Source organism: Spea bombifrons, chromosome 3 (assembly GCF_027358695.1).
Source record: "Spea bombifrons isolate aSpeBom1 chromosome 3, aSpeBom1.2.pri, whole genome shotgun sequence".
Lineage (NCBI taxonomy): Eukaryota > Metazoa > Chordata > Amphibia > Anura > Pelobatidae > Spea > Spea bombifrons.
Window position 1 is genome coordinate 89622578 of NC_071089.1, and position 18034 is coordinate 89640611.

Consider the following 18034-nt stretch of genomic DNA (forward strand, 5'->3'; position numbering starts at 1 on the left):
AATAGGAAGGGAAAAACTTTTCGTTTGAATTCCATATCAAACTATTGTTTGCACATCGACGGCCAACAAGGACATTGTTGTGAGAATGGAAGATATCTGTTTTGTAAAAAAGATAATGAACATTCTAGTACATGCTGAAAACACAAAATACTTATGCAATGTAATGTTATCTTTTACTTACTTTTATATGGAAAGTTCACGGCTAAGGTCAATAAAATGTTCCAAAAAAACACATTAACAAAAAAATATTTTCCAAAACACTTTTCTACAGAAAATGAGAGCCCTATGGTTATATTGTAACTCCCACTTCTCTAGACAGCCTTTTTTTAATATAATTCCATCAGTCTTAGCCAGTGTCATAAAATTGTCTGTTCCCGACGAGAGAAAAACAAAATAATAAAACACCATTAATATCAATTAAATACCTCATTTTCACTTGGGCAAAGATTAGATCTAATCTTTGTCCAAGTGAAAATGAGGTATTTAATTGATATTAAAGGTGTTTTATTATTTTGTCTCTTTGCCCATACTTCACTGACACTTTTTTTTATTTAAGTTGTATATGGTTAAGGCCTCTGAGGTTCTGAAATCTTACATCATTTGTTCCCTTGTGCTTACAACTTCCATTTCTTCCATTCTCTGGCATTGCTGTGGAATGAAATTCATAGTTCAAGAATAGTTGGAGGATTACAGGTTATCCAAGCCTGATACCATACCTTATTACAATAAAAAGAATGGTTGGGCTACTTACCATATCACTATGGCGAGTATACTTCAGTGGTAACTATATAGGGTTTAATAAGGACAACACTGCAATGTTGCTTATTGTTATGTCCCTTATGATTGTTTAATTGACATGCATCTTTACCGTTTATTTTTTTTGTACATTAAGGCATGGTAAAGCGAATGTGGAAATTGAGAGTTAAACGCTCAAACTTGTATGTTAAAATGCTTCACAAAAATAGCTTTGAAAAACAATTGGGGGCTTAGCTTAAATACAGAATGTGAGCTGTGTTTATAATGTACATTTAAAATATATAGTTCCATAAAATTAATTCCATACAGTTTGATATATAAATTGAATTGTATTTATTATTTATTAAAGTAAGATTTTTTTGTCTTTGATCTAGGATGAAGAGGAAGAGATCAAACAAGAGATTAATATGCTTAAGAAATACTCACATCACAGAAATATAGCTACGTATTATGGGGCATTTATAAAAAAGAACCCACCGGGAATGGATGATCAGCTGTGGGTAAGCAAATACTCGTCATTTATTGTTTATCCAATTTAACTACTATATATTCCATATGGATTGCATCATGAATATAAAGGATATGTAAATGTGTGTATGCATGTTTCACCATATTGTGGCACTGCCCCAGAAAAGATAATATATAATCCTCATTGTTTGCATGTGCTCTAATATTTCCATAATTAACTGTAAACTAATAGCTGGGGTAAAACACATCACCAACGATATATTTAAAAGGAATTTTGTGCCCCATTTCACTCTGGGGCCAGTGATTTAAACTGTATGCTCTATGGGCCTAATGGTTCTTCTCTGCCGTCACATGTTTCTGTTTCTAATGATGGGACCATGCTATGTTTAATATCAGGTGGACCTCAAGTCATTCATAATAAAATGTCTAATATGTTTGTTTTTCCTCCACAAGCTTGTGATGGAGTTCTGTGGTGCTGGGTCTGTCACAGATTTGATCAAGAACACCAAAGGCAACACATTGAAAGAGGAGTGGATTGCCTACATCTGCAGAGAGATCTTACGGGTAAGGCAGAGATTAACGTACTGGAGCCAATCGTTGGTCCAAAATGGTTCATCTTTCCTTATTTCAAGTCAAGAGAACATTATATATTTTTTCCTAGTAATTTACCAATTTCTGTATTGATGTTATGTTAGTCTGCTTGCTTATCCTGGGATGAAGAGAAAGGTGATGTCTGATATTGTGAGCCGTTTGGCCTCTGAAGTTGGAAAATCAATACCTGTACCCTGGTAGATGAGGATACTGTATTGATTATACTGCACATGCAATGGCTTTAACAAAACATAATGAAATAACTGACCTATTTATAGCAAACAAAAATCAATTTCCCCTTAATTGTATGAAACGGGGGTCTGGTGATCGTTAACTTCTGGAGTGTGGGAACATGGCTGTACTTTTTGAAAGGTTTATATTGCAAAATGAACAATATATTATAACGCCATTATGCCTTAAATTGGCACCTTGAGGGATTGATTTGACAACCGCTATCTCATATAAGTGAAAATTGATGGGGCAGACAATGAAGTAGGGTAATCAGATTGGTGCCATATACACATAAACAAATCCTATAAGCATTAACAAATCCCGCAGTCAGATATTAAAGAGGGGATGTTGGAAAGCTTACTTCTATTATACAGATGCATCCCCAAAGTGGAGCCTTTTTATATAAAAATCTGAAAACCAGTGGCGTTTATCACTCGATGAATGAGTCAAGGACAGAAGAGACTGGGAGCTTCTCATATCTTGGTCTAACAGTCAGACTATCCGAGGGCAGCAAACAAGATACAAACATGTTTAATTAACTTGATGTCCCTCTGCTGCACAACAACAGTAAACTGGAAGAACGTAGCGGTGCGCCAGCAATACTCCTGACTAAACAAAACCTCGCACGAGTTATCCGAAGCCACGGAGAGCACGGAGGATTAGGCTAAAGTATTTAGAATGACGGCGAATTTACCAAACGCCTGTATTTTAAAACAATCGCTTATGAGAAGACGCCTTACTTGGTTAAGAGCGTGTCCAGAAAATGGCTTTGTGTCCAACTTTTTTCCTCATCTGCATAAAATCTAAATAATAAATTTAGTAGACTTTTATCAGAGATGTTGACCTACTATCATATGGAATGGGCATTGTTGTCCACATATGAGATCTGTAAAAAAAAAAAAAGACAAAACGCAAAGGAATCTGTGGGAGAGCGGAGCATGCCATCAGTGTAAGAGACTATTGGAAGCTGAACTGCATGCGCAAAATGATACAAAATGGTATCATTCACTGTTTCGATGTTCAAGGTTTCCGGCTTTTTTTTTTTTGGCAGTACATCAAGCACATCAAGATGCGGTTCCTTCAAGGTTTCAAGTCTTCCTTTTACACTGGAGAAAATAAATTGTGCTAAACATTCACTTAAATGTTAAATGGACTTACTGGCCGCCTCTCAGATTTCAGCTGTATTCAGAGAGGATAAATAGGCTGCCGCAGAAAGTAATATATTTATATATATATATATATATATATATATGTATGAATTTGTGTCCAAGCCAAACCACCGCATCCCATAAAAACTGAATCTGTGTCCCATATACCGCATTGTGATTCATGTTCCTTTATAACCAAATAAACCTTTTGTCCCCTCTGTATGCAAGCTTTGGGAATAGTAAAAGTTATACTGCCAACCCTAGCAGTTTTATTGATTTCATTCCGAAAGGTAAAGAGGATCGTAGAAATCTTGAAGGAGGTTTGGTGACAGAAAAAGAAGGTGACCCGCATGGAACATGAAGGAATTTATTTACTGGATAGCTGTCAAGAGAATTTGGCGATTAAATTCAGCTCGGTTTGGATACACAGCGCATTACTGATGAGGAGATTGTAAATGGTGCATATTAATGGAGCTCAGCAAGAAAAGTCTCGTTGGGTTTACTATGCATCATGAAGAGCCTGATGAAGAAGATCTTCAATCTTGTGCATTATATGTATCCAACTCAGTCCTTTTTTAGGAACGTCTCACTGGAGTAGGTCCAATGCGACCAGAATACGTTTTTCATCTTGTTTCAACGCGCTGTAAACTTTCTGTTGATTATTCCTTGACTTGTTTTGTTCTTGTGGTTTTTCTTCTGTTCATTTAGAACATAGTGTTTGCAATTGACATATTGAGGAGATCTTACACTGTGATACAAGAAGAACACACAGAAGGTCATTGTGGCTAACTGGCTGATTTATGTTAATGCATCAATGTGAAGCGTAATGTGGCCATTACAGCTGATAAATGAATATCTTGTAGCAAGTGACGAGCAATGACTCAAGTTAATGCAAAGAAGTCAATTATTCAGATAGACGCACGTGAGCTTACAGAGGCTTTCATTAAAATGCAACATTTTAATGACGTATATGTAACAATAGCTGAATTGTTAAGTCAGGCCCACTCCTTCCAATAAACTCTGGAACTGGCATTAAAACCAACCTTGTTGACATAAAAGGCACAATGAGTATTCGAAATTAAGCCTTTTTGTCCATGAAAGGGGATTACAGGCAGCACATCAAGTGTGTCTTATGAAAGACATTTATATGTCATCAGTGCTTCAATGTAGCAGAATTAGCCGTGAAAGAGAATAGTGGGATGAATACAGTCAACCCGGAGCATACCCTCACACGTACACAGAGCAGGGAGTAGCGGCGGGTGCTGCCGTTTCCAGAGCCATAGGTTTGCTGTGTTCAATAACGGTGTCCTTCAGCTGCGATGGTCACTCATAAGAGCGTAGTGGGATTTATTTGCTAAAGGGAGAGTTGGCAGGAGAGTTGTGGTTTCATCTCCCTTACTTCACTATTTATTATGAAGGGCTTTCACTGCCATGTTCTCCATCTTGCGGAGCTGGCCCTCACTGAATTTTAGTGATTTTTACCATACATTATATAGGGCCAGCCACTCTCTTCCTGCAGCAGAAACTCGCTGGCCCTGAACCTTCATAATGTAAAGTGATTTTTTTTATTCCATGTATGTGGATTTTTATTCTTTTCTATTGGGCGGAATGAAGTGTTCAAGGAATGCCATATTTTCGCTCATATGTTTACTATTTTTATAGATCCCGTTGTAAGGCCTAATAGTAAATATTTTACTATATTTTTTCCTGAACCTGAAATGTTCAAAACGTTCATTTCACATTATCAGCATGCTAACCGTTATCACAGGAAATATGAGGAAAAGGATTTATAGATCTGAGAATTCGGACTACGCACCTCTCCAGCTTCAATTAATGATCATATTACTGTGAAGATTGCGGCTTAATTATGACTCAACAAAAGGGATCTGGTCGTAATTAATAAATGGGGGGGGGAGGTGGATACGCGCTTCCTACATCTACAAATATTGTCATGGCTGTGTTCCTCACCGCAGACTGCCTGGAAAACTTATTCTTAGTGGTACAGTGTAGCTCTTTATAATTTATAGCCAAAATAACACCACGAACTTGGATTTTAATTACGTGAGGGACAACCATATTACCAATGACACAATCTAACTGCTTATGTCAGGAAAACAAATTAGTTTTTTTGTGCTGGTAAAATATCCACAATATATATTTAGCTTAAAAAAAAACACATTCAGAGTTCTTTACTCTAGATTGTATTACAAGAATTCTGTTAATTTTATTTTTTTTTAAAGAAGAATAAGGTCAGTCCGCAGCAACAATTGAAAAGCGAGTCCATGTTGCAGATCAGGTCTGCAATTAGGTCCTGTATAAAGCATGATCCCCTGCCGCTTTATTTCTAAATTTGGTTGATCCCACTTTAAATTCCTTATGACTTTTAGCAGCATAACAAAATATCAGCTATCGTGTAAATCCGACAATAATCAAGAATTAGATGCATTTGTTTTATTTATTTAAAACTGATTTACTGATGCTATGAACTAGGTAGCAATATGCTTCAGCAATTCTTGTTCGTATTGTGTACAGCAGGGCTTGACAAATTTGTTGTGAATCTAGGCGCCAGCTAAAAAAGTTAGGAGCCAGGATTTTTTTTAAACTAACAGTTGGTTAGGAGTGATCTGATCATCATCAGCCCACTTACTAAACTCACAGCATTTGACCTGGAAGCACCCTGGACTTTCAGGTCAGTGCTGTTTTTTTTTTTTTTAAAAAATAATTAATTAATTAATTTTAACACTTTTTAAATTAATTTTAACACTTTCAATGCTGATGTTCCATTGGAGCACAGCATTGATTGATATTTAGTCCCCACAAGCTTGTGGGGACAAATGTTAACCCCTGCAATGCCACGAATGTGTTATAAACAATTGTGGAATTGAAGGGGTTAACGCTGCACTGTCGCTCTCATGGAGCGATCAGGCAGCAGGGGGGTGTTGGGGCTGGTCTCCACACTCATGTGGAGACCAAAGAACCCTCTCCCCCTGTCACTGAAGCTGCCTCTGGCAGCTGGGAAGCAATTGCTGGTCTATAGACCAGCCATTGCAGGGGGGAGTCTCTGATGACTGCTGTAGGCTTCCATGCCTACAGGAGTCATCAAAGGGCTTGTGGGGGCTCGTTTTTGCTGTTGCTGGTCTGCCTGGACTTCCAGGCAGACCACCAGCAGCAGAGCCCCTTGAAAAACGGGAATTAACCCCTAAATGCCGCGATCGCGGCATTGAAGGGGTTAACGCTGCCCTGTCGCTCTCATGGAGCGATCAGGCAGCAGGGGGATGTTGTGTCAGGTCCCCACACTTGTGTGGGGACCCAATCAACACTGAACCCCCTTTCCTGAAGCTGCCTGTGGCAGCTGAAAACGCTATTGCAGGTTTCTCTGCAATCGCGGTTTCAGCCTACAGGATCACTCCGTGGGAGTGATCTCGGGGTCGGGCTCTGAGTGGCTGTGCTGTCTGCCCAGACTCCTGGGCAGACAGCAACAGCAGCGCCCCCACGTGGTGACACGGGGGCATTTTTTGTGAATGTAAGAGGCTGACAAACTCCTAGGCGCCAGGACAAAATTCTGAGTCGCCATGGCGACCTGGCGCCTGGGATTTGTCGAGCCCTGGTGTACAGGACTTATAAAAGATGTTTCCATTTGATATTAACAATGGGTGCTTTTAGTATTTTACGGCTGCATACAAAAAAGCAAATGAGAATGGACAACCGCTTAATAGCCTGCCATGAACTGTGTCCCCACTCATAAGCGTTTCAAGGCTTAGCTCTGTTAAGTCATAACCGAGGAAAAATCTTGACGTATCAGTCTGATCCTTCCTACAGAGGCAGTCCTGAAACAAAATGGGAGTCAAATTTCTGCTTACGTTGATCGCTGGTATTTTACCCTTTTAATAATCTCTTGGAGTCCCCCCTAAGTGTAAAGTTGAGTCCAGGCATGGACCTCCTTGCTCACTTGTGCCTAGATGGATACCGACCAGACCCCACTGACTAGGCCCATGAAAGCTAAAGCTTACATCTGGGGTTGTTGGTTCTCTTGTGTGTTCTTTGTCACTGGCACATATGATTTAAGGTTCTGTTGTGGCAACTTATTACAATATCTCACCATATTAAATTGGGTCGATAATGCCAAATGAAGCTACTGCTATGATAGAAATTGTCAGGTCACATATCACCTGTTCTTTAACTCAATCAGGAACAATGGGCATTAATGAAGAAAAGTAAGGTTTTGGTGCATTTAATTTAGGGCTTCGAGGTAAACCTTTTTGAAAGGTATGACTGTAAAGAGCAGGGTCAGACTCGGATCTAAAACTCCAATCTAAAACTCCCAGCTCAGGGTTGGAAAAAGTACATTTACCGGTTGACTCATGATGATATTTAGGACTTTTTAACTTTAACTGCACTCAAATGGATTGGATTGGTTTTTATCAATTTTATCATTCTAGTCAGGCTGGTGTTTCAGTAATCTGTTCTCTGCTGGCATATGTCAGACATGTCCAACTAAGCCCCTGAGGGCTAGCTTTCTCTAATTGATAATCAGTCAGTGAGTCTACCCTGCTGGACATGTTGTTAATGCGTGTTTAGCCATTTTTCTTTTCTTTTGAATAACAAGTTTGGTTGTAAAGATACAATCTCAGTGAAAATGTGTTTTTTTTTTTTTGTATTTTAATTTATTTTTGGAAAGGTATGAATTTTATGATTTACATTATGCACGTAATGCTACACAATTACATTTTTTTTAACAAAACAAAATCTGAACTTTACTCTTATTACTAATTTCATTAGTTCAGTTCTCTCATAACTGGCTGAAAATGTCAAAAACCCACTGAGACTCTTCTGTAATTCCCAATACCAGCTTTCTCTCCACTCTAGGCCATTTAGCAACATAGACATATTGTAATGTTTTTATTATAATTTATTATTATTATTATGGCATTGCTTGCACTAATTAGTTAATTTAGATAACCTCACCATAAAATGTTTTGTAAACAGGCTCTCCATTGTGTCAAGCTCACTAGTGATTGCACTCATCTTTAGAATGAGGGCTAAATTAATCTACACCATCTAAACCTTTACGAATATGCTTTTGGTACCGAAATGAATTTTAAGGTGACAGACGAGCGGCTCTGTTGTAATTTATTTCTTTGCCTTGAGATACTCATTACAGTTTGCGATTCCTCATCAATCTCCCCAGGGCCTGAGTCATCTGCACCAGCACAAAGTGATTCATCGAGACATTAAGGGGCAGAATGTCTTGCTGACAGAGAATGCTGAAGTTAAACTCGGTAAGGGAGAATTATAAAGGGGTAAAAATGAAGTCTTGTCGTTGTGTGTTTAAATGAGGAAAGTCACGTAGACCTCGTTTTCAGCTTTCGCCAATCAACTTAATTAATTCTTAACAAAAAGGAAGGAGTAATCGTCCAAATCTTGGGGACAGGAAGTTAAGATGGCTGCTCTAGTTGTAAACGCAATGGGTTTCATAGACTTATATGTGCTTTATTTAAATCTGTAAATAGAATAGCGTATGTTTGACGTACCAAACTGTTAAATGCAGTACTTTGGGCACAACTATTATTTCTCAGCTTGCTTTTTTAGATTTCACGTGTAGGCATCTGTAATGTAAACCACCCAGTCTGTGCTTACGTACGGATGTTTGTAAGAAGTATTGCAGAAATGTAAAGTTATAGTGTTCCAGCGCTAAAAATAAGACACTTGTAAACATTATTTGGACAAACATATTTAAAGTGAATCTTGTTATAAGGATGAGTTATTTAACACATTCCTTCCAGGAAGTGGGATTATATGTACCTACTTATTAATGTCAATAATAATAGAAATAATATTATGTTCATAATATCTGTTAAAAATATACATCTCATTTCATGTGATATTTACATCAGCATATTGGATTCAGCACATGGGAAGTAATCCTGTCTTTGTTGCTTTTTAATTGATCCCCCTCCCCCCCTTTGGAAGCTTAAATCACTTTTATTTATGATTTATTAAAGGTTATATTTTAATATCCCTTTTTTCTCTTTCTTTGTTATATCTTTAGGTCATGGGTTAGCCCTGATTTAGCTATATTAATAGCAATAAATAGCCTTTGGTATAGTGAGTCGGTGAATACACTTAATGATCTGTGAAACCGACCGTTTTCTTTTACAGTGGATTTTGGGGTGAGTGCCCAACTGGACAGGACGGTAGGCAGAAGGAACACCTTCATTGGGACCCCTTACTGGATGGCACCTGAAGTCATCGCGTGTGATGAAAATCCCGACGCGACGTATGACTTTAAGGTATGTATTGCTGCTGTAACATTATTTTAACTTTCTTGTCAAATTGGCAAAACTATACAGATAAGGAGGGTGACGTGAATTCTTTATATGTCAGTTTATTGTGAAGGGCGGTAGTTGGACCAGAAGAACAGTAACACTCAGCATCTGTATAATTAACTATATCACAAAGTTGTCAACCCTAATGGTATTTAGATGTGCGATCTGTGGTCTTTGGAGTATAATTTTCCTTGCAGGGAAAAATGATTCAGCTTACAAGGTACCTGAAACTAGTGATTTCTCGGTCCCGCCATCAAAACCCAGTTCAAAAGCATAATGATCCAATCTTTCAGGAGGACTATATTGATTTTATGCCTACAAACGAAAGTCCATAACCTTACTGCACATTTTATTTTTCTCGCCAATATAATCCCATGCACTCCTTTTGATTACTTTTTTAAAACCATATAATATAGCCATTTACAGACAGACCGTATTCCAACGTTCTCAGAAAAGAATAGCATTGTTGGAAGGAGGTCGAGGCACTTACCTGATGAGAAGTATTTCAAAGATGATCTTGAATTTCTGCATGCATAGAGTTTAATCCTATTAAAAGCTTAAAATCTATTTAAAATACTCCCAGCTCTTTTTTAAATACCTCATTGTGATAGATCCATGGTGTCTGTGAATATTTGTTTCAGATTCTGCTGAATAATATAGCATACAGCATTGGAATGAGGTATTATGTAGATGCAGATGATGTAGATTGCTGCTTTAAGTGTATTAAAATATCCCTTGTGCCCATCTCTGCACTTCTCTTAACTTTTTATCAGACTTCTTATTAAGGATCCTAGCAACTTTGGAAATAAACCCATGGTGGTGAGGTCTTGCAGGTGTAACAACAAACAAAAACTTGTAAAACTGCAATTGTGCTGACCCGTAAGCAAATCTGCAGATCTTTTAAACATAAAAAGTAGTCATACCATAGAAAACAAGCTAGTCACATGTACAGGTCTGTGGACCATTTTGCTTATTATTCGACAGGCCTTATGTTAAATATGTGAGAAGCGTGGGTCATTCTCTTTATGCCCCGGGTGTGATTTTAGGAATTGCACCTATGGTTTTTAAATAGCAAATCAAATGTTGTAGCATTTTTTGGAAAAGTAGATATTGATACTACGTGTTTTTGTTAATATGACTCAAACCTAAGCAAATGTAACAATTACCTCTGCAGCATGAAATCAGTTTGTTTAACTATGTATGTGCAGTGACGTAACCTGGTGTACGCCGTCTAGGTCCAGGGGCGGCAGTCCCCCTGCTGCCAACGTGTGGGGGGCAGATCATAGCCTCCATAGACTGCTTAAGACTGCCCTTTAAGACACAGAACGCTGGCGTATGATGTCATATCCCGGTGCTCTATCCTAAAAGGCACAGCACTGAGTATGACATCATATCCAGGTGCTCTGTCTTAAAGGCACAGCTCGCCTTTTAATGCAGTGCAGATGCAGAGAAGGAGAGGGTGGTGGAGGCACTGCCCTAGGTCAAGGCTAGAGTGGCGCGGATGGTAAATACGTCACTAAATATATGTACTGGTTGGAAGTACTGGTTTTGATTACACTACTGCTTGTAATTCTCTTTTCATGATATAACTGTGTGAATATATACCTGTATTTTGTTAGTAGAATTGCTAAGCTTCACATAATTCTCTTAAATCTTAGTAGTGAGAAGCAGGGATGGGTCAAAATTGGCATCTTGTCTGAATGTTAGCCGGCACGGGTGATCTACACTGCTGTCCCACCTTAAGCATTGTTTAATTTACTGGAAAAGAAAAATAAGAAAACTAATAGCAGGGCTTGCTCAAAAGCAAGGGGAGACACATACTTTGTCTTGTTCATTGCCATTGCTCATCAGGATTGAAAGGCACAAGCCAGTATTATTGGAAAGACATTTCCCATCAATGTGAAGAGATGGCGTTCGAACGCTTGTTCATAATTTTTCATTCTGAATAGCACTTCAATCAAGACATGGAAGAACTTTATATAAGAATACATCAAACTCCTGCAGCAGTGATAAATCATAACTTTTTTTCTTCTTCAATTGCATTTCTTTTTATTTCCAGAGTGATTTGTGGTCGTTAGGAATAACAGCAATAGAGATGGCCGAAGGAGCTCCACGTAAGTAATCCTGCTTTTAGCTGCTGTGTTTATGTTGTAACTAACACACAGCGTGCCAAGACTGGTATGGGGTATTAATCAGACACTAGGTAACACTCGTATAAGGAATTCGTTTCCACATTTTGGGTGTGCTTACAAAATTTCCCCTTTGTGTTTGTGATAATTTAATTAGAGTACATAGTTAAACTGGAGTTTAAATTTTATTTTTCATTATTTCATTTTACTCTGAATTCTACATATCATTAGAAAGGGGAAAAATATCCATGTCTCCAGCTGTCAGGAAGCTTCAACCAAGGGTTCACGTAATAAAACTGGAATGCAGGGTAATAGAATATTAATGCATAAGATTTTATCTTATGATTAACCTTACACTTGCATGCTGAACTTAAACTGTGCAGAGTTTTCAATGGGCTCCATGTACACAACATATGCAATTTTTGATTCCTTTCTCACACGGTACAGGAATTCTGGCTCATGTACTGTGATATGCTCGTCACTATGTATAAAGTAGCAGCCATATTCAAAGGAGAAAGCTGATGTGCCGTGTTAGGAATCAAAATGTGACATACCTTGTGCCACTTTTTGCATGTCTCTGCCTAGAATTCTTGGTTATTTTTAATATACAGTTGTGTGAAAAAAAGTACATATCAGAACATAACAATCATCTGTTCCTCAGCAGGAGTAAAAATACAACCTTAGATGAACAACACATATATTACACAATGTCGTGATTTATTCAACAAAAATGAAGCCAAAATGTAGAAGCCATGTTATTACATTTTTAACAATATTTTTCTTCTATGCTGACGGGGGAGAGGCCTAGGGACTAAAATCAATGAAAATCTCCCAGTTCCCCTTCCTTACAAGGGGTCCTTCTGTAATCGCAACTGCTTAAAGCTAATTCAGCCGCCTCCAGAGGCTCATTGAAATATAGAAGGAGGTCACTGTATCTCTTTAGTCCTGCTTCTCCCACGACAATAACTGCTTTAAAAAAAAAAATGAAAACCTTTGAAAAAAAAAGCTAGAATGGCCTTTTATAAAGGAGCAGTGCAGACAGTACCTCTGCATAAATGACTAAGCACAGACGAAGGCATAATGCTAACCTTCACAGCTACAGCACTGCAGTTTCTCGTAATTATGTGAATTATGAGTATGTGTTTCAGACATAAGCTACAGCAGCTTATGCATCTACTTCTTCTTCTCTTACATCTCTAGAAGTATGAGAGGGCTGGTAACATACCCTAATGACTTACCCAATTACCAAGCTATTAGTAGGTTATGAAGTCAACTAAAATGTCTCCGTAAAAAAAAAAAAAAAAGAAATACTATGTGAAATTAGCTGCAGTCAATACCATTAAACTTCCCTTTAGTTAGTGACACTAAGGCACCTTTGTTCATCATGATGACAAAGTGCTAGATACAGATTTCATTTTGGAGACCCAACAAATGCCTATTCTAAAAACCAAAAATGCCACGTAACATCAGTGTAATGGTACAAAATATTTTATAGCTCATCAGGATCACCTCTTTAAGGTAGATTTAGGAAATAAATGGCTGTGTTATGACCTTTGCTCATCCTATCACTCATGATGGGTGTCGCGGTGAATTGAGCCGTGAAACACTCATGAACACCAATTGATTGCCTGGGCAGCAGCTGCAGATACAGTATTGTTGCCGGGTCTGCTGCACATGGTTGCGCATGAACATGTGTTTTCTCCTGGTGTCAGGAGCTGGAAGCCAAGTGGCTTGCAGAGTGTTAGTGTGCTGAGGCAGGGCTGTTATATCTGCTAATGAAACCGTTTTGTAAAAATAAAATGACTGTTCCTTTAAATCACCAAAATTGTCTTTATCACTGGAATATTAAGAGTAAAAAATACACACAAGTATACATTGAGCTGGCTTCTATAACTAGTGATTTTGGCTAGTCCTGTTGTGTTGCCATATGCTACTGTATACAATATATAAAATATATACCTAACGTATTTTTCTATAACATTTAGCACTCTGTGATATGCACCCGATGAGAGCCCTGTTCCTGATCCCTCGGAATCCAGCTCCTAGATTGAAGTCTAAGAAATGGTGAGTCCTTTAACAGGATGGTTTCCCCTTGTAAGGTGAATATTTTTTGCAGGAGGCATTGACAAGAAGTAAAGCCGCCTGTCCTTTACACCCTGAGGTTTTAATAAAGCAGAGACTGTATATATGCGTGTGTGTATGTATATATGTGTGTATGTATATATATATAAATATATTTGCCTTTTCAAATGCTTGTTTGATTCTAAACCAGTTGAAACTCGACTTGTCCGCCTCTGTGTACATCTTGTAAAAACACAATTTTTCAGTGGAAACAAGTTGTCATTCTAGAAAAGCACAGTTTATCATGAAGGATTAGGAATGCAACAACTTGAACGGCATGCAGACCGGGGCAGCGCCTCTCTCGTGGATCAAATAAATGCAAAAAAAACCCTTTTGACGAAATCCAGGAAGCAGCAGAATGGATCCTATACATCTGTTGCTTTGTACCCACTTGGGTATGCAATATGCTGATATATAAACAAAAAAAAAAATCACATTGCTGGAAAATGAATGCACAGCAGGAAACAGAACACATTATAATAAATACATAGTGTATGAACATTTTAATTTTGATTATGATTTAATGGCAAATCATTATTAAAAGGGACTCTTGACACCTAAGTGTGAATTTGACGCCATATACCAATTGTTCTCTTTTATCTTGTCTTGATTGCTATGTATAGATCTCTTTATACACACTTCACTTACTAGAAGTACTGTTTAGATGAAATGTCCCTTTTAATGTCTTGAATAGCCAGCATGTCAAAATTGCACTACAGAAAAATCAAATAAGGGGAAGGATTGTATCTTCTGCACTACATAATTATTTTTTTAACCCTTACATTGCAAGTTTTGTTCTACAGAAGGTTGTAAATATTTAACTGGACCAGCAGGATCCCCCGTAATTTTATGTTAAAGACAGGGGTCTCTGCAACATTTGTTATTGCTTGGAACATTTTTTTTTCAGGTGAAGTGAATAACACTGATAATCTTCTTATCATGGCACCTGTAAGTGGTTGGGATATATTGGGCAGCAAAGTTGATGTCTTAGAAGCAGGATAAATGGGCAAGCCAAATTGTGATGGCTAGGTTACTGGGTCAGGGCATCTCCAAAACTGCAGCTCTTATGAGGTGTTCCTGGTCTGCAGTGGTCAGTATCTATCAAAAGTGGTCCAAGGAAGGAAAAGTGGTGAACCGGAATAGAGTCATGGACGGCCAAGGCTCATTAAGGCATGTGGGGGTGAAGGCTGGTCCATGTGGTCAAATCCAACAGACCAGCTACTGTAGCTCATATTGCTGAAAAGGTAGATGCTGGTTCTGATAGAAAGGGCCAGAACACACTGTTGCGCAGTCAGGGTCCCCATGCTGACCCCTGTCCACTGCCAAAAGCACCTATGTGAGCAAAAGAACTGGACCATGGAGCAATGGAAGAAGGCGGCCTGGTGTGATGAATCACGTTTTCTTTTACATCACGTGGATGGCTGGTTGCGTGTGCGTCACTTACCTGGATAACACATGGTACCAGGATGCGCTACTGGAAGAAAGCGTAGGCAGTGTGATGCTTTGGGCAATGTTCTGCGGTAAAACCTTGTGTCCTGCCATGGATGCTATTTTGACATGCACCACCTACCTAAGCATTGTCGCAGATCATGTAGACCCTTTTGTGGACACCGTATATCCTGATGGCATTGGCCTCTTTCAGCAGGATAATGTGCTCTGCCACAAAGCAAAAACGGTTCAAGAATGGTTTTGAGCAACGAGTTCAAGGTGTTGACTTGGTCTCCAAATTCCCCAGATCTAAATCCAATGGGGCATCTGTGAGATGTGCTGGACAAACAAGACAGATCTATGGAGGCTTCACCTTTCAACTTACAGGACTTAAAGGATCTGCTGTTGTTCGTGCCAGCTACCACAGCACACCTTCAGTCTTCTTATTTAGACCCATTTTTATCAGTGATAATCCATCAGCTAAGATCATGCTTTTAAACATACTTGCTGTAAGAGCACCTTAATTCAAGGAAATACTGTGGCAGTACTATATGAAATGTGACCATGAGCAAAAATTTTTAAAAAGTGATTTCATCACTACAGTAAACAATGGAATTATTCTGTTTATTGGATCATGCCATTAATTGTTATGGCGACAACACCATTTGTCAAACTTGGTCTATAATTATTTTTATATTACATACATACATATTTTAAATGTAGATAAAGAGAGAAAAGGAATGTTAATGGCTTGCTTAAGTTTATAATGTGTTTGTCACAGATTATCTGCAATCCATTTATCTTTCACCGCATTCCTCTCACATATCAGCATTTTCCTTCTTTCCATCTCTCTCTCTCCTCCATATTCTCCTTCCCTTTCAGACCATCATCTGTTCATGATTTTTGTCTTATCCTGTTCTCTGCTTGACTTGAGTATGCGACTTTTTGCTTTTTCATCACTAGAGAGATGCCAAGTCTTTGAGCGGAACAGAAAGTTCCCATTTCACTGGGGACAGCACCTGGCATGCTAGCGCTTTAGAAATAAAACTGCAGTGATTATTAAAACGGGAGGAGGAAAAAAAAATAGTCAAATATATATTGCTTTTAATTTCAATATACATAAGTTTTTAATATCTGCATGGACCATCTAAGTAAAATAAGGCTGTGAATCAGTTGTGCGTGAAATTATAATACATATATAATTATACATATATAATTTTTCTATTCTAAAATATTATGTGGTATACCCACTTAAGGAAATATTTAACCAGCCATAATTTTGATCGACAAACAAAGGGTATATAACAAGTGATTTTAGTCCAAAACATGAAAGATGGTCCTGCACCACGTGCTTTGTGTCCGAGATACCCCTATATTATACTACATACGGTTTATTTTAATGTCATCCGACTAGCTTAATGACGTTTTTTAACCCATTTTCTTCCGAGGCTTGTAAATAGCTATTAGCAGATTGGAATGGGTTTCAATGCACTTTGTAATTTTGGTCTGAGCTGCTTTAGAGCCTTTCACCTATGCGATAAACAAGTGATGTGTCTGCAGATCTGCATTGGTTATTGTGTTCTGGGTGTCATCCGCATAAGCAATGCCACAGTAAACTATAGAAAGTAAACCAAAAGAGATGCCCGGAACTCTTGTGGGAGCTGGCTGGCGGTGAGTGTAGTGCGATCGGGCTCACTGGTGTATCGCTGCTGTTTGGAGAGGTTATTAGAGTTATTAAACTCTGTATCTCCCCAACCAGCCCATTTACACTAGGCTAGCCCCACAGAATGCTTTAAAAGGCTGCGCTCCTTTTAAGCCACAAACCACCAAGATATGACATCTCAAACTAGCGCTCCTCAATGAAAAAACACTACCATGGTGGGGGCAGCCCTAGGACTTGGTGCCTTGTAGGTGGAGCAAGGGATCTGCTCACCACCAGGTTGACATCATGCCCCGTACCATCAAAGGCAATCCACGAAAGGACAGGTCATAGCACATAGAGAGACAACAGTGAACCGGCATTCTTGCAGGCAGGCGGTTTATAATTGCACATTGTCCCCTGTTACAGCGTTACCCTAACCGATGGGAGATGTGCAAAAGTCTGTTTTTCCTGGCATAACACTAAGGATTTCATTAACTCGTTTAATTAGGATGCTGCAGATTTCCTGCTATCTCATTAAGTGGCCAATGTCTTTTCAAGGAATACAGGAGATTTGTACAGTCTGGTCACAGACCACCTGTTTAATATTAAAAGGCCTGTAATCCGGCTGCAAAGCTCCCACATACCCCATCACTGTCAAATGGAGTAACAGTACAGTGCTCCTAAGCTTTTTGCTATGGTATGGTAGATGAAAGCCTCCATGTAGAATTATATACAAAGCTAAAGGCAGCGTCATCACCAGATGACTTACTGATTCATGTGCCGAAGCTTCTCACCTGCCAGTTCGGAAGAGCTTCAAAAGCTGTCACTGACGTTTCCTGTCAGTAGACAAGATGTCACTGGACACACTCCAGGCTTTCCATTAACAACTCACTTCTTCTACCATTTACTTTGCACACAGCCTTAACATACTTTTATATTGCACCATCAGAAATACAGCCAGTGGAACCATTCAAAAAGTCCTATGGAATCTTCCTGCTTTTCTGGACCATGTAACAGTTTGTCTTGGCAATACTAAAATATTTTGTTATGCAGACACTTTCTAGTGTACGCCCTAAATTGGACTTTTCAATAATAATAATATATCTCTCTTACTGATGTGCATTACCGGTTATTTCATGTAATGGATAAGAATGACCCAGGCAAGTCTAATAGTCATTCGTGAAATCTCATGGA

General features: G+C 38.6%; 1 protein-coding gene across 12 annotated transcripts in view; it reads left to right on the top strand.

Annotated features, from left to right (window-relative positions):
* The window catches only part of TNIK (TRAF2 and NCK interacting kinase), a 113235-nt gene that overhangs the window by 42044 nt on the left and 53157 nt on the right, over positions 1 to 18034 (top strand). For all 12 annotated transcript variants that reach the window (XM_053461004.1, XM_053460992.1, XM_053460996.1 and 9 more), the window contains exons 4-9: positions 1131 to 1256; positions 1678 to 1788; positions 8383 to 8473; positions 9354 to 9484; positions 11580 to 11634; positions 13635 to 13713. In XM_053461004.1, coding sequence (XP_053316979.1) covers positions 1131 to 1256; positions 1678 to 1788; positions 8383 to 8473; positions 9354 to 9484; positions 11580 to 11634; positions 13635 to 13713 — 593 coding nt within the window. The remainder of the gene's footprint in view (positions 1 to 1130; positions 1257 to 1677; positions 1789 to 8382; positions 8474 to 9353; positions 9485 to 11579; positions 11635 to 13634; positions 13714 to 18034) is intronic.